The following is a 15533-nucleotide window of genomic DNA, read 5'->3' on the forward strand; positions in this document are numbered from 1 at the left end:
TTAGGTCCCGAGTTGCCAGGATACGGAACTATCATTCAACAGTTGTTCAATCTCCATTTTTAAACCTTTCTGACAACTTAAAGCAAAACTATAAGGGACTGTTAAAAGGGAACTTAAATGTCTTTGAGTTTCTGAAATACTATATCCTCAGGATGTGGTGCGCAGCTATAGAAGAAAGAATATGTGCTTAGCCCTCAAAGGGAAGAATTTAAAGAATTTTAAATAAAACTTTTCTGACACCACAGAAGGGCTAATGAAAAGCACATAGTGCTTACTTTCTTAGAAATCTTTTGGATCAGGATTGACCAGTTGAGAGTTGTTTTCACAGACAAGTGAATAGTGTCTCCCTTTGTGTACATATGTACCTCTCCTTTAGGGTAGTTACTCTCAGCCTTGCCTACACATGGGAATCACCTAGAAGCTTCAAAAAATCTGGGGCCCCGAGCACTTATATTAGAATCTCTGGAGTGAAACCCAGGCACCTGTGTTTTTTTAAAGCTCACAAATACATGAAAATTCTCAAATAAAAAGTGGGAAGGTTGAAATGACCCCTCACAGTTACGTAGATTCCGCTTCATCCCTGATGTCAGCCAGCTGTCATCCCTCAGTCCTGCCACAGCACAAACACTAGACTTCTCTTGTTCGTATTCGGAGCTATTTTTGCTGCACTCAGTAAGGGAGAGCAGGTTACACAGATGCCACTCCAAGGGCTGTTTGTGTGAATGGACAACACCAAAAGCCGCTGTGACAGGCCAACTACCCTCGTGTGGCATGAGTACACCCTTGGGAAAAGCAGAAGATCAGAGCAGGTGGTGACCATTAAATATTTATTGAGTGCTTACTTTATGCAAGGCACTGGGGATACAAAGAGGTATAAGTCATGGCTCTGCCCTTAAGGAGCTCACAATCTAGTTGGAGAAACAGAACATACATACATACACAGACTAGTAACAACACAGGTGGCCTGAACAGATGCCAAGAGAACAGTACAGATAATAGAGAAGCAGGGGGGTCACTAGAGGCTACAGGGGGGAAGGGAGTGCCCCACCAAGAGAACTTGAACTGGCATTAAGGAGAGTAACTCTGAGCAAAGCTCAGGGCTGGAGCACATGTGGGTCCAAGAGACGATGCCTAATTTGATGTGGCTAGAATGGAAGTTTTGTGCAGGGGTTACTAGCAGAATAGTAGCATCTTTGCCAGAAAGCGAAGAGTTGGTGTTACACGTGTTGTATTTCGAGGAGCCCACAGGACTGACTCATACGTGACAGTCTCTCCTGAGGTCAAAGAATGGGAATAAAGTAACTCTCAGACTGTTTTCCCAGATCTCTAATCTCATAGATTTATCTTCCTTCTTTTCCTAATACCAACTATTTCCTGGGTAGGTGTTTCACTGCCTGAATGAAATCCTAGATCTCTGTCACAGCTTTTGCTCGCTGGTCAGTCAGAACCTGGGCCCACTGGATGAACGTGGGGCTGCCCAGCTGAGCATCCTGGTCAAGGTGAGTCTGCCTGGCTGTTGGCAGTATGCAGCCCTGTCCAAAGGGTAGAGGTTTGTTTTGCCAATGGGGAGTCATGATCTTTCCCTCTGGGTCAATAAAGCATTTCCCCAATACATATATACACACAGAAATAAGAAGATACAAAGATAAAAATGTTGGCATCAGTTCATTTTGAAGCAGATAGTTATGTGCCATCTCAGCATTTGAAAATAGTTTGGCCGTGAATAGTTTCTTCAGCCCACAAACATGCATTGGTTTTGTTCTCACAACCTCCTATCCAACCTCCTTCCTTGAACGAACTCCGTTTCGCTGGGATTGTAATTATCTGACTCTAACAAAAATGCGCAGGCTCTCCCCAGCCCCAGTAATCAACAGAATAGATGCTAACTTCCTCCTGAGAATGGGAGTGTACTTTCACTCAAAGCCACGCCATCCGTGGACTCAGTACTAAGACGACCTTTTAGGAGCTAATAGAAGCGAGGCTGTGGGAAGGCCAGCTGGTGCTGGAGAATTTTGAGCAAGTTTTTTAAGGAACCCCCTCCCCCCCCCCCCCCCCCAGCCTCACTCCACATGGACAGTTGGTTGAGTCTGAGAGGAATAGGAATGACAGCCTGAGTCCTTCTCTCTGCAGGGCTTTAGCCGCCAGTCTTCACTACTATTCAAGATTCTCTCCAGTGTTCGGAACCATCAGATCAACTCAGATTTGGCTCAACTGCTCTTACGGCTAGATTATAACAAATACTACACCCAGGCTGGCGGAACTCTGGGCAGGTAGGAACAAGCCTTAGGGAAGTGTGGGGACTCCATGAATGTGGCTGTTTAACAAGTTGTAATTCCAGAGCTGAGACATCAGCCACTGTCTCATCCAAGTAGCTCATTTTATAAGCAAGGAAACTAAGGCTTAGAGACATGAAGGGCTATGTCTGATCAGCTCTCTTAATTCAAAGGAAGCTTATTTTCTAGTAAAAGCCATCATCATAGTAAAATACTAAAACTCCTGATGCTGAGATGGGTTTTTAGTTCTCAGCTGGGCTGGAAGAAAGAACTGAGCAGTAGTTGGTTCCCAGTTCTGACATTAACCAGCTGTGCAGCCTCAGGCACCCTTGCCTCACTGGCCCCCCAGCTTCTGCATTTGGGAAAGGTGATCGCCCCTTCTAATTCTTAGCTTTTTAATCCAGTAGATTCAGCGGTGGTTGGCTTTTCTCAGAGGTCTGTCCTATTTTTTAAAAAGCACTTTATTGTTCTTTCTGTCTCCTAATTGTCCTCAAGCAGATTTTTCCTAAGCGACTTTAGTGGAAGAGTCAAAGAAACTTAAGAGTTTTAGAAGATGACACTACGTAGATCACAGGTTGCCCTGATTCCTATTTCTTTGAAGAAAATCTTGGGAAAGCATATTTGATAAGGCTCTTTTTTTGTTGTTGTTTTCTAGTTTTGGGATGTGAAAATACCTGGTTCACAAACCAACAGTCTCTCACCGTGTTCCCAAATCTGTGACAGAAGATTTAAAACATCCTACTCTTCAGCCACTCAACAAATGCTTGCAGCCTACTGAGTGAGGGTCCTACTTTTTCCTCCTAGAAGCTACTACTGCTGAACATTCATGGGTACAGATCCTTCCCACGTGGAAGGGTCTACCCTACCTTAGAGTTCTTAACTCCCCTACCATAGAGGATATGTAGTGCCAGCTCCCTCTCCACTGACCTTGCAAGATCCATTACACTGAGAACATCTGTTGGACACACCCATTTATTGAGCACCTACTATATGCCTAGGTATTGCTCAAGCTGGTGGTAAAAGGGCAATTTTAGCTATTGATAATGTACTTAAAGCAGTAGTATTTTAACAAAGAAAAAGGGTCCTTAAGAAAAAAGCTGAGGTCAAATTCTTAGATTTCAGATATTGAAAACTGCAGGTCTAATTATCCCCTCTTGGAAGAACCAAAGGAGTTGGAGTTCCCTTAATCTGGCCCAACCATTACTGTAATTATTAGTGTTCATACTGGTCTGAATCAAAATAAATATTCATTGTACAAACAACTCCCTTTGTACTGAAAAAGAATGAAGCATTCCGGCCTCAGTATAGCCAGTGAATCTGGTCCTCCATCTGTCCTATTTCCTGCCCTTTTGTGCTAAAGGTGACCCCCCTCCATTGCTGTCTGTGGAGAAGTGAGATTATGGCCCACCACCTGTTTTTGTAACTTTTTATTTTCTGGATCCCAGCCACATTCATCTGTTTACCTCTTATCTATGGTTGTCTTCATGCTGTCATGGCGAAGGGGAGTATTTGTGACACATCAAATGGTCCAGAAAGCCTAAGATATTTACTAATTGGTAGCAAACACTTTTTAACTCCTGCTTTAGATAATGAGAGGACATCAACAGAGATGATGCTAGGGGTAGGGAAGGAATAGCTTCTTGTAACTGACAGCAATAACTGTTATAAAATTGGATCTCTGGTTAGAGCTTCTAACATTTCCAAGTGTTGTCACTATGTTTCTCAAGTTTTTCCTTGTAGAAAGTCGTTCCATCAGGCTTGTAGTCCCTGCCCTTTCACAGCAATTGGTGCTTTTTCCTTTTTAGTTCTCTAAAGAGACTTAAGTGACAGGAAGCTTAGAACAGTGTTCAATTCCATTCAACCTTTACTACAACTAATGATCAGGGCCTACTATAAAATCAGATTTTTAGAAGTACTGAATTTCAGACAGCCCAGGATCACCCTTTGACAAAGATGCCACAGGAAAAAAATTTTTAATTTTCCTATTTTTCTTGGCTAGCTGTCCTACTATGAACAAGCCTATTGAAAACCACAGAGAAGGTACTATTTTTTGTTTTGCTATTTGTTCTGCGATTAAGTTCAAAGAAATGGATGAAGAAATCCCAGTTACTACAACCAAAGAGATTCAACATTTATTTTATCATAAAAGTCCAGCAAATAAAACTATATACAAGATCCATGCAAGGAATCCAGTTACACACAAGACACATTTAAAACCTGGTTAAAACACAATCTCCACAACAGCAGGGAATAAAATCAGTTAAGACCAAGTATTAGTGAGAAACATAATCATGTTTGTATTTTGGATGCTGCTTGAATCCAATTCTCTCCCCAACAATGAGGCACTGGATCACCCACTCTTGTGACACCACAGGCAGCTGCAATGCTTCAGCACACTTCAGCACCGAGGCTGGGCATGAGGGATCCGTCACCACCACGTCAAATACCCCTAAAGCAATATCTGCAGGAAGCAGGGGAAGGTGAGTGAGGAAAGGAGACTCCCATTTAGCCTTCCATTAAAAAAGATGTGCTTCCTAGCCAGGATGGTGCATTGGGCCCAAACTCCAGTCTTTTTGTCAAAGAGTTACTGATCACAACCAAAAGTGAAGTTACCATCACTATATGCTAACCTTGTACAAATATTTACAGATACACACTGGACACCCGTAGAAGCATCAACAGCCCAGTGCCTCACTCCTAGTGGCTCACTTCTTGAAGGTAGTACCTTTCTTCTCTTAGGCAGAGAAGGTCAGCCTATCAGACCACAAGGCCTAACACCTACGGGTCTAAGGACATCCCTGAAGCAATAACACCACACACACTTTCCAGGTACCTTTGTTATGGGCACTTGAATGGTGCTGCTTCACAGAGGCTGCCCCCCCGGTCATGAGGATCTCAGACCAGAGCTCCAGGAAGTTCTGCTGTTGGTCTGACACCAAGAGTACCTTCAGATTGTGGAAAGGGTTTTCACGGGGTTGCCTACAAAGGAGTCAAGAGACACAGCACCTTGGGATTGGAAAAGACCTTAGCATGACAGATTACACCCAACAAGAGCCCTTCTGCAAAGGGACTTGGGTACATGTGAATGTTTTCAGAAGTCCTTCATTAGGCTACCACTCCCCTTCTCTTCTTCTGTGAATCATGTGTATTCTCTGGGACCCTGGCCTTCTAAATCCAACCCTTCTGCTGTCCAGGTCTGTCCTGGGGCTGAGAATAAACTACCTTGCTTCAAACTTAGTCCCCTAATAACCTCAGACGGTGAGAATACTGAACCTACAAGGAAATCGTCACACATTTTCTAACGGTCCTTAACCAGGATCCCTCAGGGACAAAGTAGATGAACTGATCAAATGAATTCACTCGAATTCTCTAATTTATCCTATGAGGATTCTAGTTTCTAGAAATACTCTCTTATCTAGATTCTCCCCTCCAAAAGCTTGCTATCTTCCTGCCTGTCATCCTAGATGGGCTCCAAATACTCACCAATCCAGAATTCTTTGCTCCTCAAGGCTGTACCCTGCAGGCAACAAATAATTGCGGTAATTCTGGAGCTGGTTGGCATGGCAACTATCATGGACCCAGACATGAGACACACAAGGAATCCCACTGGCAAGGCACAGGAAATACTTCCGGGTCCGACAATGCTGATCCGCAATTAGGAGACACTGGTAGGCTGTGTTACACTGGAAGAAAAGGAAAAAAACCAATAGGTCTGGTGACTTCTATAGAAAGCCCCTGAAAAGCAGCCCTGAGTCAGAGAACAGATCTGAATACTTTCAAATACTACCTAAAATGTGGTTGAGCCTATCCTTCTGCCCAAAGCTTGCTTTCTCAATAAAAGGTCCAAAGGGCTTCCCTAGGTACTCTCCCGCCTCACCTCCAGGTTTCTGAGGGCCTAAACCCTCAAGGGACAACACAATCCCAGGTATTCAACCTTCCAGGCTGAGAATCAGCAACACTGTCATAGGGATTTCTATTAAACACAGATTTGATAAATAAAAAAATTAAAAAAAAAAAAAAAAGGGATCCCTGGGTGGCGCAGTGGTTTAGCGCCTGCCTTTGGCCCAGGGCGCGATCCTGGAGACCCGGGATCGAATCCCATATCGGGCTCCTGGTGCATGGAGCCTGCTTCTCCCTCTGCCTATGTCTCTGCACCTCTCTCTCTCTCTCTCTGTGTGACTATCATAAATAAATAAAAAAATTTTTAAAAAAATAAATAAATAAACACAGATTTGAATCTGCTTTTGTCCCAAAAACAGAACCACAGCCTTTAACAGACAAAGGTTCTAACTTCTCTTCCTTACACACAAGTAAAAATTCTATTTCATTCAACAACCCTGTGGCAGTTTCCCCAGTTCCTGAACTGTTTACTTGGTGTACCCAGCCTCCTCACCCCTCCCTCTCAGGCTCATCTCATCACTGCCCCTCTGGGAAGCTACACAAAGAAACGCCTCACCTGGGCTTCATTGAAGTCTTCAAGAATATAGCCAGCTCCTGCTCGAAGCTGGGATTCTGTATACTGCTTGTTGAAAGGAGGAATTTCTAAAAATTCTATTTAAAAGAAGAGACAACCAGGATCATAATTACCAATTAGTTTCTTATTTGCTACTTTAAGCCTGCTTCTTACTGCTCTCTCTTACACTCCCCCCCCGTTATCTCCATAGCACTATATCCCAAAGACAGATAGGACAAGGGCTTTCCCATGGGTCAGAAAGAGCTACGTTGTGAGGACTATAAAATGCTGCCAAAAGAAAGGACAAAAGTAGAAGGGGTGGGCGAAGATGAGAAATGGGATAGGTCCTAGACCTAAAAACATCAAAGGTTTCTGTACTGAGTCATGGGACTGTTAACAGGGATGGACACACAAGCAGTTCCCATGGTGAGGTATTCTAGTTTGAGTAACCCTTACCAGCAGGAAGCTGTTCCTTATGTCTACCCTAAATCTCTCCTGCAAACTAAGCCCATTTCCTCCAATTCTGCCTGCTGTGGAGACGAATAACTGATTAGCACTTTTTCTAACAAAGCCTTCAAATTTCCCCTTCATCAGCATTTTCACCCCCTATACACTAAAACTTTGATGAACCAGAATGCTCAAAGTGGGATTTCTAAAATGTAACTGATTAAGTGAAGGTTAGCCAGTAAAATCCTATTTCAACCTTTTTATTGAAAACTATCTACCTTTGATGATCTTGAAGTACCTCAGGACACTGAACATCAATGACTGCATTACAGCCTTGAGGGTGAAGTAGAAGTTATGAGAGATGAAGCTGAAGCTGTAATGACCCTAGGCAATTAGAAATAGCTTCTTTTGACCAAATATCTGCTCCTCTCATATATAAATAACACATTAAAAAAAGAAAAGAAAAAAGCAAGACATTAGAGATTTTAGTTAATTATGATTTCTGAGAAATTAAGTTCTAGTGAATTTATCACAAATAATAAAACCCAACCAAATTCATAAGAGTTCAGCGCCAGGACCACGCCCCTTCCCCCTTATGCCCAGTGGTGAAGGCTGGCACAGCAGACCCCCTGCAGAGAGGCCAGCCCTGTGGTGTCCTCCCTGCCTGCTGGAGCTGCTCGGGACTGCTGATGCCCCACACTCAGGCCTCTACGCCTTGGGTTAGGTCTGACTGGCCAGCCCATTCACCTTCATTGCTCTTTTCTTGACTAAGCATTCTCCATGTCCCTCTTAAAATGAGAGCTCAAACTGCAAACCCTAAATGGTTGTAAAAAAAAAAAAAAAAAACTCAGAATATACCAGGACTATGTCTCAGTGTTGTCACTGCATCCTGTTGATCCATCTCAATATACCTCATCACAATTTTCAGTACCAACACTCTACTGCTGAGTCACTGCCAAGGCCTCTCATGGTCCTTTCTTTTTCCCAAGACTTCTATTTTATGTCTGCTTAATACAGGTCGGTTTCTAGTCTTAACATTTAGATTTTAATCCCCAATTATATTTCCTTGCTTCTGTGTAATCAACTATTACCCCACCAAGGCAGTAGTTGTCTACTCTATTTTTTCCCCATCTTCGATTTAATTTATTTGTGACTTAAGAGTGGCCCTGCCCCACCAGAGGCTAAAATGAACAGATTTTTAATTCCATCATCTACATCAAGGATGAAGGTACTAAAAGAACCCAACTCCAGAGTCAATCCCCATGGTTGATGGGTCCCTAATGGTGTGCCTCCTAACAACACCAGGTGCCATATTCTTAATTCACTAATAAATATGTCTCATTAAACAGATTCAAATATTTATGAGCTCCTGATCTAAACTAGCATCTAAGAGATTTCCATTTCTCTACAAGTCATATCACATAGTTTCTTTAAAACTGTTGATATTCTGTTAGAAGACTGTTTAAGTACAAATGTCTTCAGGCTTCTTGAGGGACCTCTCAACATCCTACATGCCAAAAATATCAAGGATTCTGGTACTGTTGGGCAATGTCCAATGATGAAGGAGCAACATAAAGCAGACTGTTCAGTATAACCACACTTTCCACAAGAAACCTGGAAATCTCTGAAAAATGTCCAATTTACTCATTTAGACAAGGCCTACATTCCCCCCGCCCCCACTCTCGGTTATAAGGCTGGAATTAAAAACATTTGATGTATCAATAATGGAAAGAATTTTTATGAGTAGAGTTTAGTAATCACACACAGGGTCACAGATATTTAAGGAACTGCATCTCATACCATAGCTGGCTTTCTTGACCATGCTGTACCAACCCACAAATAAAACACCTATAGAGTTGCCTTGTGAAGCCCTGGTCTAGGGAAGGGCTAGAAAAGAAGGTCCAGAGTCTAGCAACACCATAAAAGCAAAAGAAAACACAAGACCACAAACTGTTTTGATGCCACAACACATCTCACACAATCTTCAAGGGACTCATTAAGATCAAAGTAAAACTACGGTCTTGGCTAGGAAACTCTTCATACACCTTCTCTCCAATGAAACCTATCTGAATTCTGACAGACAAGATTGGGTACACACCTAACCTTGAAACTCCACACATTGCCACACCTGCTCCTACACCCTAGAGCGGCTCAACCGATGACTCTATGTACCTTCCAAATACCACAAACCCTAACTACAACTCCCCGACCATCCTTCCCATGTCCCTGTACCAATGTCCACATGGCTACAGTTGGTCAGATACAGTTTTGGGTAGTGAGCAAAGAGTCATCCACACACTGAAATGCCAACCATCACAAATCTTCAGTGATGCTCTGTTATGATAATCCTGTTAATTCAATTCCTTAAGAGTCAACTCTAATCTGCAGAACATCATCCCATCTGACCTTAAGTGTTCAGACACATCTGGATGCTGTGAGTCACTTATAGTGTATACATTTGCTTCTGCCCATTTTATCTCCTAGATCACACTCTTTAGACAGCTGAAACAATTTTTATCTCTCCGCACTACAGCTTTGACTCAATCCCAAGGTAACAGACAATATAGAAATGCAATATATAGATGTAGTTTTAGGTTGAAGAGAGATACAAGAGAAGCTTAGAAGCTATTTCTCTACAATACCCTGGGGCCCTGAGCACCCTATATTCTTAATCTTACGCTCAGACCTCAAGAGAATGAACTTTAGCCCCCACATGGGTTTTCTCTAGCAGTTGCCTCTAGAATACAGATGGGAAAGCAGTAGGTGTTCAGAAACTTAACTGATTTGGAGGATTGTAGTAGGGTAAAACAAACAAGGGTTCTAGTCCCAAGTCTATCACCATTATAGCAAACAAAAAGCAATTATTTAACCTATCCAAGCTTGTTTCCTCCTTGGTAAAGTAGATGATAAGATCTATTTCCCATCTGCCTCACAAGATTGTTTTGAGGAGCCACTAAGAGGACTCTTGTGGAAATGGTCTATAAATGGTCTAGAAAGCAGGACTAGTTAATTTTCCCAGACCAAGATCCCAGATACTACCTGCACTGCTTCCTTTACAGGTTCATAAAGTGAATGAAAAGGAACAAAGCGCCCATGTGTCAGAGCCGCCAGGGCTTCCTAGGGACCTACCCTCCTCTTCCTCACTGCTTCCTGTAGGACCATCTGCCAGTTTGGAGCGGCTGGCCAACTTGTCACTTGTTGTGGCCATGGTGAGAAGAAAGGCATAGCCCAGAAACAAGGTCTTGTTGAGAGGCAAAGGCCCTCTCTGCTCTTCCAGGGCAGAGGGTTCACCCATGTTGTCTCCACTCTCACAGGGGCTCATAAACTCTCCTGCCCCTACTGCACCTGGAAAGGACAGAGACACAGTTACTAGAGGATACACACCGCTGCCTAGGCATGACAGGACGGCTAGGCAATGTCCTGATCAACTTTTTTGAGCTACTGACCAAAGACCATTCCTATGGTCCATAACCTAGGACCCGATTTATAGTAGAGAAAATCTGATATACTTATATTTTACAATCATGACGATATATACATTATTTTTTCACAAATGAAAATCAATAGTATTATTTTTGTACAGCCAAACAAATACTTCCGAGATCATCTGAAGAAAGTGGTGGTTCTAATACAAAGCTTAGGTAAGAGTGAGAGATATTTGGAAATCTTCAGCCCACTTTCTCTGCCCAGTGCTCAGATTTCCCCAGGATATGTGATATTTTGAAATAGCCCTTAAAAGCAAACAATAAAAAGCCAACTTTTTTATTACCAAGAAATGTCCCAGGCAGATACTCCCACCCCATCCCTGACCCTCACCAGAATGGTGCACAGAATACTTGATAATAAAGTGTTCTCACATGTTGACTGAACCACATGAAAACAGCCTGTTTCAACTGTCCCAGTTTCCAACCCCTGGGGGTGGGTAAGTGAACCAGCCGGCCCAGGACTCCCAGAACACCCATGCTAGGAGTGCCCCAATAAGTCCTCAAGAAGAAAACAAATACCTGATTTGGAGAAGCGGAATCATAGCCTCATTAGGAGGCTAAGATGACAGACAGGTCATGCCTCCCTAAAACAAAACCAGCAGGAGGAGAACAGTCTGATGTAGTATGCATAAGCCTGGACTTCAAAGTCAAACTGCCTGCATGTGAATTCTGGATTACTATGTCACCTTGGGAAAGTTAGCCAACCTTTCCGTGCCTCAGATTCAACTGAAAACTGAATTCTAGCATCTATACCTCACAGGGATTATTTGAGGTAATACTTATGAAGCACTTAGTTCCATCACATAACCTGAACACAAAAGTGTTCGTTAGATATGGAGATGACACAACCCAAAGACGCAGTTAACAAAAGCAGCTCTGGGGCCAGGGCAATGTAAAAATCGATGAACTCCTTCAGTTTGCTGTACTCAGACTCAGAGGGCAGACACTGAAGACTTTACCCCAGCAGCTGTGAATGGATCACAGTAGAGACTCAGTAAACAATAGATGGATAAATTCCTGTTAATATGAAGCATGAGGGACTGGAAAGGAGTTGGGGAACAGTGCAAGGAGGAGAGATGTAGACTGAGGTACTAGCTTTCAAAAGGAAGTCTGGGAGAGCCAGAGGACCCTTAGCGCAAAAGAGGGGGAATCAGAGCTTGCTGAGGTATAAAATGGGGTCACATAAAAGAAGAGATAGAAGACCAATTTTACCTACTTTGAATCTACTTAAAATTCAGTATTTCTTTCCCTCTTAGAACCTACACAAAAGTCAATATATGTGTCCAATCAAGACCTGGCATCCTATCTACCTCCACTGGACTCTACTGGGAGATAGGTAGAGGTGGATGGAGTTAGCAGAGGGCTTGTGTGGGACCTCAACTTTGTAGCCAGGAAAGAGGAATCATTGCCGATTATCAGGTTCCATCTCTCCAGCAGCTAACCCTACATTCCACAGTGGTCTGAGGGAGAATGAGGCAAAAGGGAGCACTCACCAGGTTTCACAGTGGCAGACTTCCGGCCTCGCTTGGCAGGGGACCGTTCCTCTTCAGAAGTGATCAGTTTTCTTTTGCCTGAGAGAACTCCCGAGGAGGCACGAGGGCTTTCTGTGGTCTTGCGGGTAGGGGTGGTGCTGCTGCTGCTAGAGGCAGTAGGGGTGGCCGGGGAGCTGACATTGCTGCGCCGTTTCCGTTTCCCTTCCACCAAATTGTCTACAATAGGATAAGCCAAAGGTTGGTCAACTCCTATGGTCTGAGGTCCTGGACTCCAAGAAGCCAGGCAGAACTCTCCAAGTTAGAGAGCACCACACCCTTTCCCCCCACCTCTCGTAGGGACAAGAAACCTCTTTGAAAGCTACCATCTTTTTTGTTTCAGTCTCAATCATGACTGAAATATGTCTGGACCCTGCAGAACCGAGGAGGCCAGAAGAATCTAAGGATTTACTAACTTAACTGGTCCCAGGGAGGAAACAGAGATAGGCAGTGGCTCCAGAACATGGCGGCTCATCAGCATCTCACAGCACCACACAGGAAGAGTAAGATTTAGGAAAGCATGCTGACTGCTCTAGAATTCACTCCTCCCACCACAGAGCAGGGGCCCGGAGGCAGTTTCTCAGGAAGTAAACGTCTTACCCAAGCTGATATCTGCTGCCTTGGTGAGGGGTGTTACTGCCTCATATGGGCCAAGGCCATACTGCTCCCTCAATCTGTTTCCTTGCTCCAAGGACAGGATGACGGCCATCCGCTTGTACCACTTCCTTTGGCCTTCTTTTTCAATGCTGTAGTACAGCTCTCCAGACTCCTTCCTATGCCCTTTCACCACTCCTGGGTGGGAACAACATAAGAGCAGCCTGCTGTTGTTTTACGTTGCTCAGCATCCACTCAAAATGGCTCTGCACAGCAGGCTTGGGTTAGGGCATTAGGAGGTCCAACAGTGCACTGAAGTTACTACTTAAATAAATGCCAGCTGTCAATCCCAGACAATGGCACCACTTATAAATATATGTAGCTACTACCCTGGAATTGGGAGATGGAAAGTTTCTCAACAGAAGGAACCCTTTATAAAATTACAAAATAAAGCTTCCTAAAGCCAGCCTTTATGAGTTATTAGTTGTTCAATTATTTCTTGAAGTGAAGTGACATGTAGTTTCTAACAATCCCATAATTTACTAAACCTTTCCTTCTTGGTTTCTTTGGAGGCTGAGTCATAATTCTTGAGTTAAGTTGTAGGTAAAAGATGACATCACTCTAAGAGAGAACATGTGTTTGTGTGCTAAAATCAAAATAGAGATATAGAGCAAAGAAAGGAAAAAATAAATAAATTCTGCCTTTCCTGCCTAATCTTACCTACTTCTTGCTCTGATTCAGAACCTAAAGATAAGGTCTTTAGGTCATAAGGAACACACCATGGAGTATAAAAGAGACTGTGGCTAGAATTCAGGAGACCTGAGCCTAGGTCTAATTCTGCTACCACCAAGCTGTGTGATCTTGCATAAAACCTATTCCCAAACCTATGAAAAAGATCATACTCCTTCCCCTCTATCCATCAATAAACAATTTACACACGTGTGCAATATATACGGGTATACACACACACACACACACACACACACACACACAAAACACACATATATAACATAAAAACAAGGCATTACCATGAATACCTTTTCATTCTTATAAGGGTCCATTTGTTCTCCCCCATTAGCCTGTGCTTGAATGAAGGGCTAAAAGAAAGCCAGAGCATATGCCACCAAGGAAAGAAAAAAGAGATGTGAAAGCAGGCCTTAGTTCTATCTATGCTACATAATCACTCCCTTTCCCCTTGCTTTCTTCATCTCCTGGCTTAAACCTCTACCAGCAAACTAATCACAAAGACCTCCTTCAAAAGTACAAAGAAGCCCAACGCCAAGAATACACTTCACACTGATGAAGAGTTATTAGAAATAGAAGCAGTCTCATGTTGACATTAGTAGACAGCCTCAGTAAATGAAGACACACAGACTCCACCCACTCCTTGATGCCATAATTCACCCAAGATAAGCTTTACACCTGAAAAGAAGTATGAATACATTTGATACAAACTATGTAAACCACAGGTCATAAAAGACCTAAATCCATATACTACTAACTGATGCCACATGAGCTAAGTGTTACCCAGGACTAGAAGGTGAAGTTTAACAATGAAATAAAGGGGCAAAGAACAATTACTCAGCAGTCCACATCACAAGAAAGTCTGAGAGACTTCAGAGGCACTGTTTGTTGCCCGTTATATCCTGATCTATGTTCCAAACAATCTCCAGAAATGCTGTTTCTAAATGACAAACTCACCACAAACATTTATGTCCAAATTAGCTTACAGAAAAGAGGTAATATATTCAAAGAACTGGTACACAAAGCAGTCCTAACAAATCTCTCACCATCACCATTACAGGGAACTGGCTACCTAAAAAAAAAAGGGTGGGGGGGTGTACCACTTTTCAAACCAGACAGTAAATGGTAGGTATGTAGGCATAAAAACACAGTACTAACAACTTCTTCCTAGGCAAAAATATCTCAATATATCTGCCACACTCAACTACTAGATTCCCAGCAAGGCAGGTACTGTAAGTGTAAGTCTCAATGGTGAAAAAACAGATACCAGAAAGGGAAAAACACTAACTTTACAGTGTTGGCAAACACTTTAACTAAGGGATAAAAGTTAATGTGACCAATGATGTCCTGTGGATGTCACAGGCTTCTTTCCCCCATATGACATAACAAGAAGAGCACATTACCTCTATAACATTCTTTTCAAAACCCTTAACTCCAATCTAATCAAACAAAACACGAGACCATCCCAAACTGAGGGACATGCTACAAAATACTTAACCAGTTTACTCCTCAAAACTGTCAAGATCATGGAAAACAAGAAAAGATTCAGAACTGTTGGAGATCAAAAGAAATTGAAGGACATACGACGGCTTAATGGACTGAACCCTGGAATAGAAAAAGGATGTATAAAAGCTGGTAAAATCAAAATAAAGTCTGGAATTTAGTTAGTTGGTAAGGAGTCAAGGTTGGTTTCTTAGTTATGACAAATATACCAGCTAATGGAAGATGTTAACAACAGGGAAAGCTGGGAAGCTGGGTGAAAGGTGGACAGGAACTCTCTACACTATTACAGTATTCTGTACTTTGCACAGTACTCTGTATATTTTCTGAAAATACAGTACTATTCAAAGTAAGCTCATTCAAAAATAAGCAACAAGGAAAACAAAAAAAGCTAGTGTGAAAGTAATCAGTGTAGTAGGAATGGAATTTCTAGCTTTGGAGACCCCCGAAGAGCTGTTAGGCTGGCACACATGCTCTTGGTAACAACAGACTAGAGAGAAGACTGGCC

The 15533-nt window shown here is 42.8% G+C and overlaps 2 protein-coding genes across 10 annotated transcripts in view; one reads left to right on the top strand and one right to left on the bottom strand.

The window, feature by feature from the left end:
• TUBGCP4 (tubulin gamma complex associated protein 4) overlaps positions 1-3535 on the top strand; it is a 36227-nt gene extending 32692 nt beyond the window's left edge. Inside the window, exons 16-18 of the mRNA XM_025473016.3 lie at positions 1383-1499; positions 2131-2270; positions 2929-3535. Of these exons, the coding sequence (XP_025328801.1) occupies positions 1383-1499; positions 2131-2270; positions 2929-2941 (270 nt within the window). The 3' untranslated portion in view covers positions 2942-3535. The remainder of the gene's footprint in view (positions 1-1382; positions 1500-2130; positions 2271-2928) is intronic.
• Positions 3536-4379: 844 nt separating this feature from the next.
• The window catches only part of TP53BP1 (tumor protein p53 binding protein 1), a 97821-nt gene continuing 86667 nt past the window's right edge, over positions 4380-15533 (bottom strand). For 7 of the 9 annotated variants that reach the window (XM_025472988.3, XM_025472987.3, XM_035709136.2 and 4 more), the window contains 7 exons: positions 12788-12979; positions 12152-12367; positions 10303-10518; positions 6730-6824; positions 5757-5956; positions 5107-5252; positions 4380-4734 (listed from right to left, as the gene is read on the bottom strand). In XM_025472988.3, the coding sequence (XP_025328773.1) occupies positions 4547-4734; positions 5107-5252; positions 5757-5956; positions 6730-6824; positions 10303-10518; positions 12152-12367; positions 12788-12979 (1253 nt within the window). In that variant the 3' untranslated portion in view covers positions 4380-4546. Of the gene's footprint in view, positions 4735-5106; positions 5253-5756; positions 5957-6729; positions 6825-7451; positions 7600-10302; positions 10519-12151; positions 12368-12787; positions 12980-15533 lie in introns of those variants that run through there. The other 2 variants (XR_004810964.2, XR_004810965.2) reach the window with 2 other exon arrangements.

This window comes from Canis lupus, chromosome 30, assembly GCF_003254725.2.
Source record: "Canis lupus dingo isolate Sandy chromosome 30, ASM325472v2, whole genome shotgun sequence".
Taxonomy (NCBI): Eukaryota; Metazoa; Chordata; class Mammalia; order Carnivora; family Canidae; genus Canis; species Canis lupus.